Below are 22,333 nucleotides of genomic sequence, written 5' to 3' on the forward strand. Positions count from 1 at the left end.
TCTCGTTTTTTCACTTAAGATAGTTACTCAGTAGCTGAAATCTAGAGCTGCCATAAGAATACAGATTGGATTTGTGACTTATTGCTGAATTCCTTTTCCTTTGTTGTAATTGTTGTAAAAGTCTCCTTAACCACTCGTCTGTCACTGGGTCTCACAGGCCCACCAAAAATGTTCAAATGTGTGTGAAATCTTATGGGACTTAACTGCTAAGGTCATCAGTCCCTAATCTTACACACTACTTAACCTAAATTATCCTAAGGACAAACACACACCCATACCCGAGGGAGGACTCGAACCTCCACCGGGACCAGCCGCACAGTCCATGACTGCAGCGCCTAAGACCGATCGGCTAATCCCGCGCGGCTACAGGCCCACCAATCAACACCACCTTCAGCCAGCCAGCCCTTACAGCATACAGGCAAAACTTTCTCTTCGGCAAGTTACTTTGGATCTGACTGTGTGCAAAGCTGAGAGTGATAAAAAAATTTACTGTTCTCGAATAAAGGGGCAAAAAGATTGCCGATGAGCTTGGCACTTATATTTGAGTCTGTAATTTGGGAAAAGAAAAGGTATATCGTCATCCGTTTCTTTCATGCGAAGGAATTACATACTTATACGATTAGTTACTCTCACCTACATTTGAAATACGAAGTTCGTAATGGATACAATTTGGCTACATTTGTGTGATTAGTCCAAAACCAATTAATCCTCAAAATAGTAATATTATTTCACTCCAGTGGCATAACTTGGATGAATTTTGTTTAAAATTTAGTGAGTTTTGTGATACAGTTTTCGCTAGGTCGTACTGCAATGGTTCTCTTAAAGACTACAAATAATACGCACCAGAGTTATACTGAAGACGAAACAAGCTACTACAGAAAATCCTTTGGGACCTACCGCATCGGGGCGAGATGGGGGAACCGAACTCTGTTTCAACGAGTGGCAAACAGGCACATTGACCGTTTTCTTTTTTTTTTTTTTTTTTTTTTTCTTTATGGCCTCCTGACCTCCCCTTCTAGTGCATGCCGAACACTTCCTTAGTTTACTACTTCGGCCAGCTTTGTTGCTATACCAGTGAGTCAATGAGTGAGAAGATATTTCTCCATCGTAATAAATTGTAGTCTGGGTACTAAATAAGCTTCGTGTTAGGTGAACAAGGACGTTTCCTACGTAGAAGGCTGTCTTCTGTCTCCCGAACGGAACAGGTGTTGTTAAAGTACAGCAAGGCAACTAAATAAACTGAAGCATGACATTCTTCATAAATAAGCAATTTCCGAATTAAAAAATTTCTCCTCGTGATTAGTTGGGATGATAACGTACAACAACTGAAAACGGTAAAGTCTTTTAAGTGCTTGTAAATTAAATCCACCTGTGTAAAATAACTTTAGCAACAGCCTTGACGCAGTGGTAACACCGCTTCCCGTCAGATCACTCAAGTTAAGTGCTGTTGGGCTAGGCTAGCACTTGGACGGGTGACCATCCGGTCTGCCGATAGCTGTTGGCAAGTGGGGTGCACTCAACGCTTGTGAGGCAAACTGGGGAGCTACTTGTTTGTGAAGTAGCGGCTCCGGTATCGTAAACTGACATACGGAAGGGAGAGTGGTGTGCTGACCACATGCCTCTCCATATTCACATCCAGTGACGACTGTGGGCTGAGGATGACACGGCGGCCGGTCAATACCGTCGGGCTTTCCGAGTCCTGTTCAGACGGAGTAGTTTACTTTTTAGTAAAATAACTTTGTGTTTCTATGTATAGAAGTAGAATATAGTTTCTGCCTTACCCAAGAATGCTTCGTTGCTCCCCCGTCTCAGTGACTGGACGCTTGGCTGAGTGGCTCGCTTTTGATCTTTCAACACAGAGTTAAAAACAAACAAAAGGGGTCCACCTACGAAATTCCATTTGTCGTCGCATCACTTCAAGACCGGGGCAACAGCCTTGCCGCAGTGGATACACCGGTTCCCGTGAGATCACCGAAGTTATGCGCTGTTGGACGTGGTCGGCACTTGGATGGGTGACCATCCAGCTGCCATGCGCTGTTGCCATTTTTCGGGGTACACTCAGTCTCGTGATGCCAATTGAGGAGCTACTCGACCGAATACTAGCGGCCTCAGTCAAGAATACCATCATAACGACCAGGAGAGTGGTGTGCTGACTCCAATGCCCCTCCTACCCGCATCCTCCCTTGAGGATGACACGGCGGTCGGATGGTCCCGGTTGGCCACTCGTGGCCTGAAGACGGAGTGCACTTCAAGAGCACTGTCTAATCTGTCAAACTGACGATGAAATTTCAAAACTAGTGAAATAAAAATTTAAACTTAATAATAAAAACGGAAACGGCAATTTTGCGCCATCTGTGGGCGTCTTAAGCCGTGTTTCATTTAAGCAGCATGTTACTCAAGTTTATTACAAATACGAAAGTAGTCGCAATAATTCTTATGGGCAAATATAGTGTCCCTTCTGAATTTCAGAGCATCAAGAGCTTATCGTACCGCTGAGTTTTGTTAGTTGTGGGCAGGTGACATATTTACTCCATAGCAATAACAGCGGTTAAAAAGTTATGGAACTATTTTCTGTTGCGTTGCCTCATACGTTGATGTTGAACGGTGAGAGACATTAATGGTCCTGTAGGGAAGGAGATATTGTGGAGGTCGCGTAGTGAACATATTGACCGAGTAGCCAAATGTAATAGCTGACGGTGCATGTTAGTTATGTGCGCCATGTCTATCGTTGCTGTGGTTGTCATGTTTAGTACTGCAAGCTTCTTCCTCGTCCAGCTGCAAATTTCGCTTTCGTTTCGGCAGAAGAAGGTATGTATTGAATGCAATACAGAGTGGGTCTTCCTTTTATGCAGATTTCTCCCGCAGGGATCGTTTAGCTTACAATTTCATACAATTATGCACTTATTCTAGTTCCTGGCGTCGGGTTCTGGATATTTTCCCAGATTTTTGCCCAGTTATTGCGTGGGTCTTTATGTTCTTACAGGGTTCTGTTCGTGAGTCATATTGAGATTTCTGTAAAATTTGACATTATTGAAACTGCGATGTTTGGAGTACTGTGATTCAATACAGCTCAATCCTACGCACACTTTCGGACGTGGATTAGATCAGTATTTATCAATTCTATATTTATGGATTCATCCTGCCCTGGAGATGGTAAGCACGTAAACAACGGTATAGCGTAGTATTTTGATTATTCTTAACGCCCTTCGAATGAACACCGCAGTGCATGTGTTGGGCTGTTTCCTAAGTTTCCTTGTTCGCGTCAGGATTAATGCGAATGCTGATTTTGGTGGTCAGTGGATTCGCAGTTGGCGTAAGTAAGTAAATGGCTTATATTACTAAGGCTTTAACTCTCTGAATGAATATATATGACGGGATATGATTTTTGTAAATCAATTGTGGCACTCTTTATCCGTTGTCTACATTGAAGTACTTGTTTCCGACCAGTTTTTCAAAGATTATTTGCAGAATGGTTCCCAAATTTTTCCGTGTTCCTTCAAGCGGAATATTTAAAATTCTTACTGTCCTAAGTAGTAAACCTGCATAACTGATAGCTAACTTAATGACCTCTCCGTCTGTATGCTCGAAGTCCACTTTTTCTTGGGTTCCATTCATAATCCTACCACAAGCTTCGTTATCGCATTATTTCAACATACGTTTGCTACAAAATCGTACTAAAACCTAGCATTTCATTATCACACAGACAAATCTCGTTGTGAAACCATCCGTCGATTTCGGATACTGTGGAATGAGCAAAATCGTACTGGCAGTAAAATTTCAGGGTATATTTGCGAAAACTGAATTCCTTGTTCGCATCAGTCACCGTACTCGCAAAAAGAGTTCCACTGTGCTGCGACCTCCGCTGACGGGCGTGCTCCGGATCTAGTAAACAAGCCATTACTCGATCGTGAGTGCGACGGACACTTCGACTGTGAGCTGCTTCCACAGCGACGTTATAGTGTCCTTCGGACCGTATCTAGCGCTACCGGTCAAATCACTACAAATTTCGTGATCGCTGTCGACATCGTATACTTCTACGGACAATGTTCAGTGGTTTTAATTTCCACTGCTGTGTATAGTACCTCTCGCTCGTATGATAATTTGTTGTTTCTGTAGCCCAACATTGGCAGTAGCGGGGTGAAAATGTTGCCTCGATTTCTGACGTGGCTGTACATATAATCAGGGTGAGTCACTACCTACTCCGAAAGTATGATACTAGCTGAAAAATTTGTGGGACAAATGTCGCATGGGACAATGGGGCCACAATATGACTGTTTTTTGTGGGGGTCGCGTCAGAGATATGAAGGTCAACTTTATTTTCTTAAATGGGATGCTATAGTTTAGCCCTTATTTTCTGATAATGGATACCGAGACGAATCCAATGATGTGTAACAGTAAGGTCTTTGAAGATCAACGAAGACCAAAAAGGTGGCATGAACGTTCATTTGCAGAAGATGTTCGAAGTGATGACCATTGGTATCAATGCAGTGCTGCAATCTTCTTATCATTTATTGAGTGGTATTCCATAACACTTCGGCATTTATCGAATCACATGCTCTGAGTGCAAATAGCAAATATTCACCGAATACGGCGTATCCATCTAACGTGCCATTGACATGTAAACACCATTCGGCGGTTTCGCAATACAAGACTAATAGGAACGGTAAGACTAGTATTGTCGAATCAAGCGAATGTGAATTATGTGTTTTTTGGAAGAACAAGTCGATATGCTTCTCATTTACGGAGAACGTCAACAAAATTCAATGTGAACTAGAGACCTATACGCAGAAAGATATCCTCAACGTTTTCACCCTACACGTCGTACATACAAAATGTGTATGATAAATTGAGAACAACTGAATCTTTAACGCATCGGAAAGTTACTAACGAGGAAACGGAAATTGGTACTCTTGCTACTGTGGTTCGAGATCCTTGTGTTAGTAGTCGTCAAATCGCAATGGAATCTGGCATGAGCCAGAGTAGTGTTGTTCGTGTTCTGCATCGCCATAAATATCATCCTTACCATACCAGTCGCCACCAAAAATTAACTGGTACGGATTGTATACGTCCCATTGAATTCTACCAATGGGTTGAATTTCAGATTCAGAGGGATGACACATTTATTAATTAGATTTTATTTACTGACGAGGCTACATTCACGAACCATGAAAATCTTAATATGCATGACATGCGTAATTGGGCACTTGAAAATCCATCTTGACTGATGCAAGTTGCAAGCCGTCGTCGGTGAATGTATGGTGTGGGATTGAGGAGGACAGAATTATAGGCCCCTGTTTCATCGAAGGAATGGTAGGGAGTACACCACATTCCTGCAAGAAACATTAGGTCTGTTATTGGAAGAAATACCTTTAAGAACAAGGAACAGAATGTGGTATCAATACGATGGGTGTCCGGCATATTTTCTGGCGATGGCTAGAAATGAGTTACAGAGACAATTCGCAGATCGTTGGATTCGACACGGAGGAGATGTGTCGTGGCTGACTCGTTCGCCAGACTTGACGCCTCTGGATTTTTTCTTGTGGGGATACATAAAAGACAGCGTTTACAATGACGTTCCAACTACACTTGAAGATATGGGAGAGAGAATTGTAAGAGCATGTGCCGATGTGATAAGGAATATCACTCAATCAACGATAAGAAGATTGTAGCACTGCATTGATACCAATGGTCATCACTTCGAACACCTTCTGTAAATGGATGTTCAAGCCACCTTAGTGAAATTCATTGACGTTCAAGGACCTTACTGTTACAAATTATTGGATTCGTCTTAATAGCTGCTGTCAGAAAATAAGTACCAAGCTATAGCATCCCATTTAAAAAAACAAAGTTGATCATGATATCTCTGAAGTGACCCCATCTAGTAACAAAAAACCAACGTCATACTATGGCCCTCGTTATGCCATGCAACTTTTGTCCCACAGTCTTTTCAGCTCGTATCATACTTTCCCAGCTATCTTGGTGGTAATAGTTAGTGACTCACCCTGTATATAAAAGCTTCAAAAAATGTTAAAAACGACGCATTATGTAAACAGAGAGATTAGGTTCAAGAGAAACATAAAATAAACAAAGAGTAGGTATCAGAGGGATATATCTTGGCTGTGAATACCTTTTGTCCATTGTACTTAGTTTATTCGTCATAACTATTTCCGTTTTCAATACACTGACCATAATGAAGAGTTTCTCATCGATATGAATGAGATGTATGCAAGACTTTTCGCAACAGTCACGGATAATTCACTACTTAATTCTTGCTGGATACAACAGCATGCACATTCACAAGCAGCAGCTATCAACGGTCGAAGTTACCCGAATGTTTTTCCATAGACCAATTTCCCTACCTCTTCCCGGTAAGCCCAGCCTGCCATGAAGATGTCAGTCTCCGACTTAGGTAACTACCTTCAGTACTACTAAGCTCTCCCTTTTACCCTATAGTGTAGCCTTCCCGGAATGCCGAATCACTGGTCTCCTACTCTGGCACCAAGTACTTCTCCGTCTGTCTTACAGCTGCAGCTGCTGCCTCTGTCCATCGCATCACAGGATGACACTTGGACTCACTTGGAACCAGCAAGAACTATTACACCTATATTACAATAAAAATATACAGGGTGGTTACATTTCGCTGTAACTGCTCACGTTTAAGTCCAGTGTGGCTTGTGTTATCGTATGGCAACGAAACTTTGATAGATATGTGAATACGTTTATGCGGAACCGATTTGCGCTGGGAAAAAATAGTTCCAATTTTGGCCACCAGGTGCAAATCGTGCGCTGTACATTGGATAACAGTATGCTATCCACACTGCCAATTGATAAGCCACAAAATAAGTGAGCAGTAGGCTATCAAGAGGAGAGACAGTACGCTATTAGTGAAACTGTTTTATGTGAACGGATAAATTATAGTGCTTCATTGAGAGTGTATCGCCAACTGAAAGATCTGAGGGGAGGCCCGATGTTCGAGCGCATTAGTGTATCTATCAAACTTCGCTGCTGTGCGATAATTACAGCCCACACCGGACCTTCGAGAGTAGCTACACTTTAATTATAGCGACCCGGTATGTGTGTATTTCTTCTGGTCCAAAATAAAAGACAGCATGTAATCCTTAATGCGATAAAGATAAACGAACAAATACAACACAGTATGATATTTTGTAACATATACATCCAGCTGCCAAATACTGCTCAGTATCTGATATGTTACAGAATTTTTTTCTTATTTTTCAGTATCTGCTGAACAATGGCTGATAACTGCTGGGTCACTGTCGCTACAACTCTTCTCAACTTCGTCGTTGTTACTTACGAACTTACAGGGCATGGAAATCCATCCGACATGTCTACGCCAAACATGTATCGCCATTGAATATACAGTTCTGTCTTGCGTTATGTGTGCAAATCCGTACCTTTCATACCTGGTATGTATCCGTTTATTTATAAGGAATAAGGTACAAAATTCTTATTGTGCAGTTACAGTCATATTCTACTACAGCAAAGCCGTATCGATGTTCCTTTGTCCTTTATTGTGCATGCAAATAATTATTCTTTACAAACAGCAGACTCGAATAAGAACTGATTCTCATAATGGGATGAGGAGAAAATTGATGATAAGATGAAGGAGGAGGTGATGAAGAGAGAGAGGCGGAAGGAGGAGAAGGCGGACAAGGAGAATGGGAGGAGGAGGACGTGGGCAGAGACAGGGGGGAGAAGGAGATTAGGATGCATACACAATTCCCTTGTGCATTAGAAACATAAGCTTTCTCTTTTCATTCTTTTCCATTTAACCAGATTGAGCCATGGCAACACTTGGTTGAGAAAAGATAGTTATATAAGGAGGAAGAATATATATGGGAGAAGAGTTTTTTCTATGGGTTAAATACCACGCTGTGATAGCTAAAACTGTTGGCGAGAAAGGCAATGAGACGGCAAAGGCTGCCGGCACGGTAGCTCAGCGTGTTCGGTCAGATAGTTAGCTGCCCTCTGTAGTAAAAAAACTGAGTTAATTGATCAACAACTAACTTAAACACATGTCTTACGACGTCCGCCCCGAGCAGAGGCAACAAACAAAGTCGAACAAAATGAGATTTAAAAAAAAAAAGAAAAAGAAAAGAAAAGGCTCGTGGTCTTGCGGTAGCGTTATCGCTTCCCGCGCACGGGGTCCCGGTTTCGATTCCCGGCGGGGTCAGGGATTTTCTCTGCCTCGAGACGACTGGGTGTTGCGTGTCTTTCATCATCATTTCATCCTCATTCACTCGCAAGTCGCCATAGTAGCGTTAAAGAACTTGTGGAGCGGCGGCCGAACCTCCCCGCGAGGGGTCTCCCGGCCACCAATACCATACGCTCATTATTATCATTATTATTATTACTAAAGGCCTAAGTATTTGAAAACAAGAAGAGAAGATTTGGATTTAGAGTCCCACCGACAGGTATCCAGGTTCACGTTGGGGAAGAATAGGGCAAGGAACAGGCTATGTCTTTCTCTAAGAAAGCATTCCGGCATTCGTCAAAGCGATTTGAGGAAGCAACGGAATGCCTAAACTTGGATGGGCAAACAGTGATTGGTATCAAAACTGCCTTCATCCCGAATGCAACGGCAGTGTCTTAACCACAGCGCCACACTGCTCGTTTTTAGAGGTGTATCAGATACATTTAGTTTTGTGTTAAGAAGTTGAGAGGTTACAAGCCTCCTGTTTTCTTGTTAATTTATGTCAGTGGGGGCAGGCAAAGAAACCTCATTGCTGTAAATTAGACTGGAAACGAGGACTCTGATATTGCTGGTGTTGGGACATTGCTTACTGTTCTGTCCTCCTTGCGTGGGCGAGCTGGAGCTGTGAGAGAGTCAGCAACGTCGAGTGAGGCAGAAGAATGTGAAGTCAGGCTGGGCAAGCTTTTCTGTGAGTCCGACAGGGAGTAGAGAATTGCGTGTTCCGTCTCCTCAGGGTGGCCGACGTGCTACGGCTCTTGGCCAGTGTATTAGGCATGAAGCCACAGCGAGTACGACTCTCTTTCGAGGCAGTATTAAACGTTTCATTGATGTTTTCCTTCTGGGCTTCGCGTGGCTGACGCCCGGAGTCAGTAGGTCCTCGTGGTTCTCGAAATCTGAGGCCTGAAGCCACAGGATCCCCGACACAACGGTGCCTAGCGCCCGGGCGATATTTTGTTCGTTATTGGCGGCGGTTTTCACGGCTGCTTTCGCACATCCCTCAAAATGCAGGGAGCTGATTGGACAACTCAAGAAGATTCTATGCGACATGAGAGAGCCCAACTGAAAATTGGCAGTGATGACCACCCGATGGATACAAAAATGTTGCTAGCCAGCTTGGTCGGATTTTGTGGAGTGTACTGGACACCTATGATAGCACATTTTCCCGTGGGCTCCTGCGACTGGAAACATTCGACCATGGTGGGGTCGCACAGCACTAGCAGTCGGAGTCAATGCTCTGTGCACGAGATGAGGGAGTTTCCTCTGGACCGCCAGGGAGAATAAGTATACTGATAGTGTCTCTCCTTGGAGATACTCTTGCACGATCTGAGGAGGAAGACTGTCTCGGTCACTTGAGCAGAAGTTTAGATTCTTTCTGGAATTTATCTCATCGGGTTTGATCCGCGATCTCCCATCATCAGAGAGCCCAACAATACAGAGGTCAGTGGGTGCACCATCTGACTCCTGTTTGCTCTCTACTCACCGCCTGAGATCTTGGTGGTAAAGTATTTGGCGTAACATGAACCTGTAACTTTTCTCTGACGCCCTGAGCAGCTCTCGTTTTGGGGCTGCATTACCCACGCTTTTGCTTGTGGATTTTTCACAGAGTTCTCGTTCCCGAACGGTATTCTATCATGCAGTTGTGGTATATCATTATCTCTGTTGATTGGCCCACTGTTAACAGATTACCAGTACCCTTTTGAACAACCTGCCGACTACTTTTTCTCAACACCATTATATTGTGCCCTTGTTCTGTTAAAGCGCTGTTCAGTGAATCGCATATTTATCATCTTCTTTTGGATAAAATAAATCTCTTTCTGATATTTAATTTGTTTATCGTTTAGTAGTTAGACAATATGTTTCATTTCCTTCCCATTTATCGTGACTATTGAGCATAGACATTGATTAGAAACTTTATTAAATATAGTGTCTCTGCAACCCATTTTACTACTCATCTACAGGGTCCTTGTATTAATTCTGTTATCTCCATATCTCCATTGAGCATAAGTTACAGTGGTAGTTAAATGGGGGGGGGGGGGGAGGGAGGGAAATTGTTTGAATGTATGAGCAGCTCTCATGCAACTTCAGTCGAAACCAGATGTTACACACATTTCTCGACCCTGCAAGCTCACGCAACATAATCCCTCAGTCATAATAGATTTGTTTTTGATACTGGTTGACTAACTTAAAGTAAGGATGGTTTGTCAACTACCCAAAAAAAAATCTGACTAGTCATCAACCTGTCACTACATAGGACAAGTCTAAGCCGACTTTAGGTAAACTGAAGGTGGAAAGGGCAAGAAAGAAAAGGAAAGGAAACGGAGCAGATCACTGCTGTCAGCTGCATGGGGCTATTATGCTGAATCAGCGGCGACGAGTAAAAATGTGTACCCTAGGGCGATTCGAACTCGGGTTCTCCTGCTTACTTGGCAGCTGCGCTACAACCGCGCCATTGCAAGTGCACGGACTATACCAGTACGCCTCATGGCCGATCCATTTTCCTATCGAGTACCACCTGGCTGCAATTCCTGTCCATTTTCTCCATGTTCGTCCTCTGAGATTCCCACAGGACGTCGAACGTATTTATGCATCCGCATTGAAGGTGGATCCATTGCCCAGCTAGGGCAATCGAATTATATGAATGCGTCTTATAATAATAATGTGGTTTACATTTAATGATTTTTATATGCCAATGTGGCATGCAGAATCTGCAGCTGTTATACATTATACGTAAATTGAATTTCTTCCCCTCACTACCTTCAATTTACGTATAACGTATAATAGCTGCGGATTCTGCGTGGCGTCTGTTCTTTCGGACGTGTCAGAAAGAACGAACACTACACAATCTGAGTCGATTATTGATGACAGAAAGGGGAGTCGATTACGTTGATACCAGTTTCTCATTCATATTTATAAACAGCCACATTCAACACTTAAACTCACTCAGTGAGTCCTCAGTCATCCACTGAGGCAACAACAGCACATACACACGAACGTTGGACGCATACCAGAGGACCAGGATAGAAGCTGCAGTTAAAAATTCGACCACCTGGTATTTCCGAATTTCACATTTGTGATTTATACAATAAAAATTCAGTGACTGGTGCCCAACTCAAATAAAGTAGCACTCTTCCATGAAGCAAAATGGTAGACAATATTTTTATGCTTGTGGATTTAAACCATGGTACTGTTTCCCTCATCCAGAAATATGGCTTGTACAAGGTTGACAGATGACAGATCGTCCTCTCATCTCACATGCCGCCAATAACATAAATTATAATAACAGGCATCCTCACTCATGCTCTAAAGTACAGGCATTTTAAATGTGACATGCAATTCGCGTGACACTTGGTAAATTTTGAAATGAAAAGGACATTGTATAACATATATACACAGCAATTTGTGTGTACAATGTGAAATATGTGCACAGAAACATTTACCTACATAAAATTCATTTAATGTTTTATATAAACAATGAAAGAAATGTCATATTCATTGGGATAAATAAGTAAGTTGACTAAATAAGATTTATATGAGAGTGTCTCCTACATTATTAAACAGATGACATATAAGTTGTTAAAATTACAATATATCTAGATTATCAATGACACTTTTTTCTCTTCACTATTTTGTGGTGCACAAAAATCGAGCATGACTTCTGGGCATGATTAATATCTTCTTAGCTTCTTCTGTGTAAAAGGGTGTACAGTCTTTTAATATATGTCGCTGTTTCTGAATTTATGATATGGTTATATGTGCAACAATTGATGCATACACTGTGTCTAGTATGAAAATTACTGCTAGTCCGTGATATGTAGAAGCTTGAACTAGTTCTAAATGTCATTTTGTACATTCCTAAATCTGCGAAATTATCTGTTTTATTGTTTAAGGCGTGAATTGATTTCTGTTGTACTTTATTTTTTGAGGAGAAAGCCGCTTTTACTTAACATTTGCAAAATGTTCCTACAAAAGAAATACTGGCCACATATTGACTGTATTACAGTTTTCTTTCAGAAAGCCGTGCGTTTAGTTCTGTTTTGCTACATGTTTCTGCACTTTGTCTAGCACTGAGCTGAGAAAGTCATTAGCTAATTTACTTCTCTCTTCGTGCAAAGGAATTTTCTTTGTCCTGTGTACCAACATTTTGCATACCATATTTTTGTGTTCTCATGAGTGGCATACGTGGCACAGATTGTGTAGGATACAGAAGCTATTGTGCAAGATTTGTGAAATGAGTATCATAAATAATGTTGCTAAATACAGAAAAAAACAGTTACACAAGGGGAAAGACACCGTAAACAGGCAGCTTTTGGCCATACATTTGCAAATACTCAAATGTACAGACAATAACATATGGAACCTAAGTACCTAATGACTGGTGGTGCACATGCTATTGAAGCTGGAAAGTCTGATATATAAGGAATATAGGAACAAGAAAAAACGAAGACAATGTTAAAACACTCACATATTCGACAATAGAGCAGTAAATAACACAAACATAGTATTCAATGAGTAAGATACAACCTGTAAAACGAATGTCTGAAATGTACTGCAAAGAAGAACCTATCAGGCAAGACATTAAAACAGCCATGGAAGCAGACAGTGCCAAAGACACTGAAAATCTGAATAACAATCAAATATCAGCCACAGGTCACAAATTAAGTAAACTCATAGAGAAGGAACTGAAGAGATATGAGGAAACTATAGGCACATACAAAACAATTTGAAAGCAACAACCAAACGAAATAATAGTCATCATGAAAGAAAATGAATATAGAGAAAAAACTCTTAAAATTTTAACACGAAAAGTTACATAGTGCAGCTGAATGAAGATCCAACAAAACAATTCCACAACAAAATCAAAGGAAGTTAACGAAAACACATTTCATGTTGACAAGACATAAACAGAACCACATCACCTACATAGCCCTAATGCCCCCATATTAAGATGCCAACGTAAAGTCCACTAAGAAGAATCACCGATCATAAACTATATGAGTAGCCCTGTAAACAAACTGTTTCTCAAAGTCAATGTGTTTTTAAAAAGTTGTATCCTATATGAAACAATATAAAATCTGTATATAACAATACATACTAGTCACTGAAATATGAGAGACAACCTCACAGATTGTGTCCATTTTATGCAGAATAGATGACGCAAACCTGTACAATAATATCCCTATTAAATTGGTCATTAAAGTTATAAATAACTATTTAGTAAAGTACACAATGTGTTCACAAGCTGGAATTGTTTAATTTATGAACTAATCTCAAACTATAATTGCATTCCATTCAAATTTAGTATATATCAACAACCTCCAATACGCTATTGTCATGAAAAGACCACCTAATGGGCAAGGCTCCATCATTATATGCAGTAAGAAACAGGTTCTACACCACTAAAATAAAACAGATCTCCTCTTTGTCCTACTTCGTGTGTGGTATATATAGAGGGTCAGCTCCAATTGCTGTAAGCCGAACTATAAGGCAACCTCTAGCATGTCCAGTGGGGCTTAGGAAAGTTATTTAAAAAATGTGTATATACCTATGTTTACGTGAAGACTTCTTTACAAATTTTCACCATGCTAGAGTAAATGAAAGTAAGCCAGTTCTGTTAATCAGTACAACGAAAGCCCAGCCAAAGTTCAAGATTTCACATTTGTTTTGTTTACTGAATGATTAGTTTTAGGCTGGGACCCATTTTCAAATTGTAACGTCCCTTAGTAAAAGACATATTTTGTAGTAAAGAGAAAATATTGTGCATCGTATTCTGTTATTGTATGGAATTATGTATTTTTTTTATTATTATTTATTTTAGATAATATCTGTATCGGCGAGTACTGAAACCGCTCAGACGATAAATATCATACAAAGACGAAAAATATCACTAGTATAAATAATACAGAACGAACGTTAATTTCTTTGTCTTCCTCTTGGAGTTACGGGAGTAAGATAGCCTGTGTCGCAGTTGTACATGCTAACGTAGTCTTCTTTTGTCATGGTTAATCGATGTACGCCATTACGTACTCATTTTTAAAAAAGGTGTGTATTGTAGATAAGTTAACATATTTGAATGTTTTGAATAGAGTTATTTAATGAAACCTTGCATTATTATTTGTAGTAGCTTGCTTAAATTATTATCCCATCTTTTTAAGACATTTTCAGTTATTTAAATATTATCCGTGGTGCAGAGCTGCGCTACGAACGAACAAGCCGCTGCCGCGGCGCATTCAAACTGCATTAAAAGAAATCGATCATACCGCAAAGAAGCGGGAAGGTAATAGTGAAATAAAATCATCACTTTCAGCTTCCGGACTTGCAGAGCAGAGCAGCAGATTTTATGATGTGTTTTGCAGGTTGACGCGGGCTGCTGATAATATATTGCTAACAGTACAAAAGAGATAATTTACCTTCGTAACAAAATAGGAATTTTGTTGTGCTTAGTTCTGGTCTGGCAAACCTTATAGTGAAAACGTATTTTTCTCCGACAATAGTCTCATGTTCTTGTGCTAGTCGTGGTAATTATTGGTGTTTTACGCTTAACAAAAATCCACTGCAAAATGTTGAACAATCTTTGCGAACTGTAACATCAGTATTTCATAACAAAGTAATTTTCATTTTTCAATAACTATAAAGTAGGGAAGATATGTTGATTTTTTATAGTGAGTTACAGTAACCAAAAATGTTCCTTTAATAGAAAGCCAGATACAGAACAATAAGAACCCAATATATTCTGTTTTGTTGAAAATTAATGATTATAAAGAAATTCTTGGCACAGCATTACTAAAAGGTATTTCGCGGCTCTTTTCGTATATGCGTTATTATGCGAGCAATAACAAAAACAAAACCAAAATAAATAGAAAAGAGTAATTTACGAGTTACGCGAAAAAATCATCCTACAGGACAGAAAACCAAATTTATACTGTGTACAATACAGTCATTACCATTTAAGCACATTTCAAAAATATAGAACATATCGTTTCAAAACTTACATGTCAGACAGTCAAAACTGTATATGTAAGACTACAAAATCATGTCAAAACTATATACACCTTAATAAATGCAAATGAACAATCACAGTGCATACAGGTAACTGGCAGTCTCCTCCTCCTGCTTCATAACGAAACCTCAGGGAGGGGGCGCCATACCAGGGTATAGGAAACCTTTTGTATTTATAAGAACATTCTCCAACCATCAAAAATATAACAATTAATACAATAATAGTACAAGTCCACAATAAAAGTAATACTTTTTGAAATCTTTAACAAAAAAAACAAATACTTAAAATCACTGAACAGTGAATCACAGTAGCTCCACATATGACCCATATGACAAAGTTATATGCCACATTTGCACGTAAAAGCATTAAATTTAAACCACAACATTATTATTAAAAGAAAACAGAGCAATAGGACATTAAAAATCTTATTGAGTTTCAACATTTTACAAGCATAAAAGCTTCACTAACAAACTTCACAAAATATATGAATATACCAGCCATCCTTGGGGAAGACACACGAGTAGAATAAACACATGCCTGCTTGTATAGGGAGGCTGTGGGATTGTAGAGGGATGGGGGAAGAAGAGATAGGTGGGGAAGGATGGAGGGATGGTAAATGGGGGGGAGGAGCATGAAGATGAAAAAGAACAGGAAGGATATAAATAATATATTATGAGTAGTAGTAAAACAAACATACTAAAATTCGACCAGAAACGACTATTTGCCATTATTATAATCAAATTTTGGTGCTTTGTGAAAGATAACTTTGTGATTTAATATTTGTTTTTAATTGGGACATGTCAGGGGAAGAAATGTTTTATTGTTATATATTGTTGTAGTAAAGTTTTTATTTATGGTTGTAAAGGACTGGAAGTGATGAAGATTTTTTTAATGTCCTATTATTTTGTTTTCTTCCAATACCAACATTGTGGTTCACTTTTAATGATTTTTACATGACAATGTGACGTACAACTTCGTCATATGGGCCATGTATGGCGCTGTTGTATTTTACTGTTCAGTGATTTTAAGCATTTGTTTTTGGTAAAAATTTTAAAAAGTATTAGTTTTATTATTCACTTGTACTATTCTATTATTAGTTGTATTTTTAATGGTTGGAAAATACTGTAATAAATATAAATGGTTGCTGTATCCTGATAGGGCGTTGCATTCTCAAGGTTTCCTTACGGTAACAGGAGGAGTACACTGCAAGTTACCTGTATGTGCTGTAACTGTTCATGTGTGCTTCATAATATGTATGTAGTTTTGACATAGTTTTGTACTTTTTGAAATACCATTTTGACTATCTGGCACGTGTCTTGAAACTACACTCCTGGAAATGGAAAAAAGAACACATTGACACCGGTGTGTCAGACCCACCATACTTGCTCCGGACACTGCGAGAGGGCTGTACAAGCAATGATCACACGCACGGCACAGCGGACACACCAGGAACCGCGGTGTTGGCCGTCGAATGGCGCTAGCTGCGCAGCATTTGTGCACCGCCGCCGTCAGTGTCAGCCAGTTTGCCGTGGCATATGGAGCTCCATCGCAGTCTTTCACACTGGTAGCATGCTGCGACAGCGTGGACGTGAACCGTATGTGCAGTTGACGGACTTTGAGCGAGGGCGTATAGTGGGCATGCAGGAGGCCGGGTGGACGTACCGCCGAATTGCTCAACACGTGGGGAGTGAGGTCTCCACAGTACATCGATGTTGTCGCCAGTGGTCGGCGGAAGGTGCACGTGCCCGTCGACCTGGGACCGGACCGCAGCGACGCACGGATGCACGCCAAGACCGTAGGATCCTACGCAGTGCCGTAGGGGACCGCACCGCCACTTCCCAGCAAATTAGGGACACTGTTGCTCCTGGGGTATCGGCGAGGACCATTCGCAACCGTCTCCATGAAGCTGGGATACGGTCCCGCACACCGTTAGGCCGTCTTCCGCTCACGCCCCAACATCGTGCAGCCCGCCTCCAGTGGTGTCGCGACAGGCGTGAATGGAGGGACGAATGGAGACGTGTCGTCTTCAGCGATGAGAGTCGCTTCTGCCTTGGTGCCAATGATGGTCGTATGCGTGTTTGGCGCCGTGCAGGTGAGCGCCACAATCAGGACTGCATACGACCGAGGCACACAGGGCCAACACCCGGCATCATGGTGTGGGGAGCGATCTCCTACACTGGCCGTACACTACTGGTGATCGTCGAGGGGACACTGAATAGTGCACGGTACATCCAAACCGTCATCGAACCCATCGTTTTACCATTCCTAGACCGGCAAGGGAACTTGCTGTTCCAACAGGACAATGCACGTCCGCATGTATCCCGTGCCACCCAACGTGCTCTAGAAGGTGTAAGTCAACTACCCTGGCCAGCAAGATCTCCGGATCTGTCCCCCATTGAGCATGTTTGGGACTGGATGAAGCGTCGTCTCACGCGGTCTGCACGTCCAGCACGAACGCTGGTCCAACTGAGGCGCCAGGTGGAAATGGCATGGCAAGCCGTTCCACAGGACTACATCCAGCATCTCTACGATCGTCTCCATGGGAGAATAGCAGCCTGCATTGCTGCGAAAGGTGGATATACACTGTACTAGTGCCGACATTGTGCATGCTCTGTTGCCTGTGTCTATGTGCCTGTGGTTCTGTCAGTGTGATCATGTGATGTATCTGACCCCAGGAATGTGTCAATAAAGTTTCCCCTTCCTGGGACAATGAATTCACGGTGTTCTTATTTCAATTTCCAGGAGTGTATGTATTCTGTGTTTTTGACACGTGCTTCAAAAACATGGTAATCACTGTATTGTACATGAATGTAAATTTGGTCTTCTGTCTAATAAGAAGACTTGGAAATGGGTCCAGGGCCAAAACTAGTCATTTAGTAAATAAAAAAGAAGTGCCATTCGCAATTTTGGCTAGTTTTTCGTTCTACAGACTTTTTTAAAATAAGTAAACAGCTGAAGGGCTTGATATAATGCGAGAGCTAGGCATTGTAGCCCTATTTCGCCCTGTTTACACCACATTAGTGTAGTCCAGCTGCCTTGCCTCTAACAATTAGTTCAATTCTCAGATACTTTTGCAAAAAGGTGTAATGCCACCATTAACAAACTTTATGTCACTGTATTCGTTTTATTAAGTACTTCCAAATTTCATTAAAGTGTATACTACATTTTCAACAAAAACTAAGTATTTGCTTCAGTTTCTCGGTCGATGCAGTAGTTAGTAGGATTGAAGAAGCGTACTGTCATTTGCCAAAATTCGTTTTGATCTCTAAGCATTTATGAAATAGGAGTGTTACATCTTACCATACTCACCTTGTCCTTTGGTTAAGTGTGGTTTAAGCAGAATCTCATAAAAGTTACGAAGGAGTCTGGTAAATGTTTATAGCTGCTGTAGATGTTGGACAGACACGATGAAGGGTTACCTCCTTCTACACTATAACATTTATCATAAAATCATTTTTACTCCACACACACTCAAATACTTATAAGTACATGTATTGCTAATTATGGTTTGTTGTAGACAGGCTTGTGTATCTCGAGATCACAGTAAACAAAAAATATTTTAATGTTTTAGAGCTGACAAGTACAGAGCAAGAACAACCAAGTAAAATGTCTTAAGGGCAAATGACAAACGACAAGGATTGCGAAGTCACAAAAAAGTGAAACTTTGAACTATAGCATTATAATGACTTACAAACTAAGGCCAATAAAAATACTACCTAAGTTCTTGGTAGTAAATCCCCTTGCGGTTTTGTTCATAGACTGAAAATTAAATAAAATCCAAAAACAAACTTACAACTTCAAAATTGGCTAAAAGATCAATAAAAGTATGTTTAATCAATAGGTCACAATAATTTAAATTGCTAGGTACAGTACAGTTAACAGAATAACCTTGCAATATCAACTCAAAATTATTCTAATCAACTGCATCAACTACTCACGGCCCAATCATAAAAGCCTACCATAATAATGTTTGCAGCTGCAGTGAGAAAACAAAAAACAACTGCACATTAAGAACACAAATGCTGAAACTGATGACTGCACCTGAAAATTTTACCAAATGACTTATGGCCCAATAAAACCTATAAACCAGAATAAATTTTAAAAAAAGGCGACTACACATTTCACACACACTGAACTTTAGAGACGTTCCAGTAAGTTAACAACTTGTACAGGTTAGCTCTACTGCCAATGGCTATGTAAACAAATTTACAATCAGTACAGGTACTTTAAGATTTGCTTGACATTCACCTAAAGTGCAAGAAATCCATCAGTAATTATATATTGAGGTTCACAGCACAATGGCCAAGGGATTAACAGGATGAACTTATTTTATAGGTCTCCTCTAGGTGGTGTTCCTCACATAAGCATTTGAGGAAAACGCTTTGCATAACCGACAAATTTCAAGTGAGACAAACACCCACCCTCGGGATGACAGGGCAGCAAACAACAATAACAGCTGATCAAATACAGTAACAGAATAGGCAAGGCTCAGTGGGCTGAAAGGTAAATGTGGGTACGACAAATAACATCAAACAAGTTGTTTGTTCAAAAAGGTCCGAAGTTCAAATGGTTCAAATGGCTCTGAGCACTATGGGACTCAACTGCTGAGGTCATTAGTCCCCTAGAACTTAGAACTAGTTAAACCTAACTAACCTAAGGACATCACACACATCCATGCCCGAGGCAGGATTCGAACCTGCGACCGTAGCGGTCTCGCGGTTCCAGACTGCAGCGCCAGAACCGCGCGGCCACTTCGGCCGGCAAGGTCCGAAGTGACAAGTAATATGGACTTGATGCAATCAGCTGACCAGCTGCCTCAGTAAAATATACAGTATACCTTTTAAGTCATATTGCCAAACTGTTTCCTGAATGTCACCAGATCCATTAAGCCATACAGTGAAGTCCATGACAAACAATTCATAAAATAATGGCTAATCTAGCCTGCAACACACACATATAGACAGAATAAGACATTACTCTGTTTATGTATAAGTCAATACACAAGCTTCCATTGGCCAAAATATAAAATCAGCTGTGCGAACACTAAGCTCTAAATCGTATTTCAATGAAATGGAAAAATGAACAGAGGCTGACAACTTTAAATCAACAGAATTTTTGTTAAAATGCGAGACACTAAATAATAAGTAATAAAATTACAAGGTACCTTAAAGCAAACTATCAAGTATGACATATAAGATCACAGCAATAAATTTACATGGTGAAATTAAGGAAACCGTCTTGAAGGGACTACAGGCCGCCCATTAGTATGGTGACCAGACAGCCAGTCTGATACACGTTTGCCGCAATTTTCGAAAATGTACCTTAGATGCAAAAAAAAAAAACGAGCACCTTTGACTCACAACACCAGACCGGAGTAACGAGAGAAATATCAAGTAGGCGCGAAAGGAACTGACATGCAGATCTTAAGCACAAAATTAATATTTGTTTTCAGAGGATCCCACACTGGTTCGCAATATGGGCAGGCGTTGATTCCCCAGAGCAGAACTGCTCACCTCAGCTGTCGAGTAGCTGCCTATTAAATTCCTAAACGGTGCGAGGCCAACGTTCGGACAAAACAGCACAAGCCCCTTGTCATTGCGGACCTTCAACTGCCACTATTGCCAGCCGGTTACCACCTTAGCCCTACCGCCCCCCCCCCCCCCCACCCCAACAGCTAGCAGAGCACCGGAATATATCCCAATCGCCACTGCTATGAGCGCTCTATTGACCAAGCGTCCTCTGGTCTTCCAACAACGGGCTAGAGACAAACCTAGCACAGATACAGTCGACACTAACAAAGACGTCGCGCACCCACGCGCAATGATCTACCCTTCTTAAACAAAATAGTTATTTATTTCAACCGTTTTCGCCATATTTGATGAGTCCTTACACGTACTATTATGGTTTACTAACATCGTATAACTTCTGTTAATCAGTGAGATCTATGGTCGGCATTACCTTTGTTAAGTGCTTCTGCTGGACGAGGTAAGAGATGTCAATCAGCAAGTTTCGGGTCAGAGACAGTTGACATGAAAACTTTTTCAATCAAGTCAACATGTGGAATTTCTACATCGAAAGTTATGGCACGATGGTCGTTCGTAGTGGCACTCTGGCTTATATGCTACATCTACATACATACTCCGCAAGTCACCATCGGGCATGGCAGAGGGGTCCTTGTTCCAGTAACAGTCATTTTCTTTCTTATTCCACTCGTAAACTTAGTGATGGAAAAATGAGTGTCTGTATTGCCTCTGTGTGAGCCATAATTTCTCTTGTCCTGGCTTCGCAGTCGTTACATGACACGTATATTGGCAGCAATAGAATCATTCTGCAGTCAGTTGCAAATGATGCTTCTCCAAATTTTCTTAATAGTCTTTATCCAAAAGAACGTCGTCTTTCCTCTACACATACCCATTTGGGTTCACGAAGCAGCTCTGTAATAAACGCATGTAGATAGAACCGAACGGTAACACTGAATTGGTTCGACCTGGTAGGGATCTGAAGCACTCAAGCAGTACTCAAGAATTGGTCGCTCAAGTGTTCTGTATGTGGTCTCCTTTATCGATCAGCTGGAGTTCTCCAATTAAACCCGAGTCTACCATTAGCCTTCCCTTCTACCAACATTATGAGCTGGTTCCATTTTATATAGCTTTGTAACTTTACGCCTAGGTATTTAATTCAACTTTCTTCTTAGATTGCACCCAAGAGGTGCAAAACTCACAAGTTTTAAGAGAAAATTCCTTCTTTGCAGCATAACCAGATTTGCGCTTCAGTAAAAACAGAAACCGTTCTGGTATCTTTAATGTTTCCCAAGTCTCCCTTAAAACTACATAAGAAATGCTAACTTTCAATCATTTCCCAAATTTGCCAGAACAAGGAAGTCGAACCCTCATGGAAATTTTGTAATTCAAAGAATTAATCATCACCATATCTTTCAATCCTTTTTATTTGAATTTCGAGTATACTGATTTAACTTACATTGTACGTTGCCCCACTGAGGTAATCTATCTTCCAGAGTGTTATTTTGAAACTTAGTCCGTACTAAATCTTTCTCCTTCATACGCAATTTTTGTATTCACAATGTGCCACCAGCTAAAAATTATTTGTGTGACTAAAGCTGT

At 40.9% G+C, this 22,333-nt stretch overlaps 1 protein-coding gene across 2 annotated transcripts in view; it reads left to right on the forward strand.

The window, feature by feature from the left end:
* Window positions 1-22,333, forward strand: part of LOC126475322 (solute carrier family 22 member 7-like) — a 138,365-nt gene that overhangs the window by 113,233 nt on the left and 2,799 nt on the right. Inside the window, exon 8 of one of the 2 annotated variants that reach the window (XM_050103107.1) lies at window positions 7,240-7,427. The exons of the other annotated variant lie outside the window; for it this stretch is intronic. Coding sequence (XP_049959064.1) covers window positions 7,240-7,427 — 188 coding nt within the window. The remainder of the gene's footprint in view (window positions 1-7,239; window positions 7,428-22,333) is intronic. 2 annotated transcript variants of the gene reach the window in all.

This window comes from Schistocerca serialis, chromosome 4, assembly GCF_023864345.2.
Source record: "Schistocerca serialis cubense isolate TAMUIC-IGC-003099 chromosome 4, iqSchSeri2.2, whole genome shotgun sequence".
Classification (NCBI taxonomy): Eukaryota; Metazoa; Arthropoda; class Insecta; order Orthoptera; family Acrididae; genus Schistocerca; species Schistocerca serialis.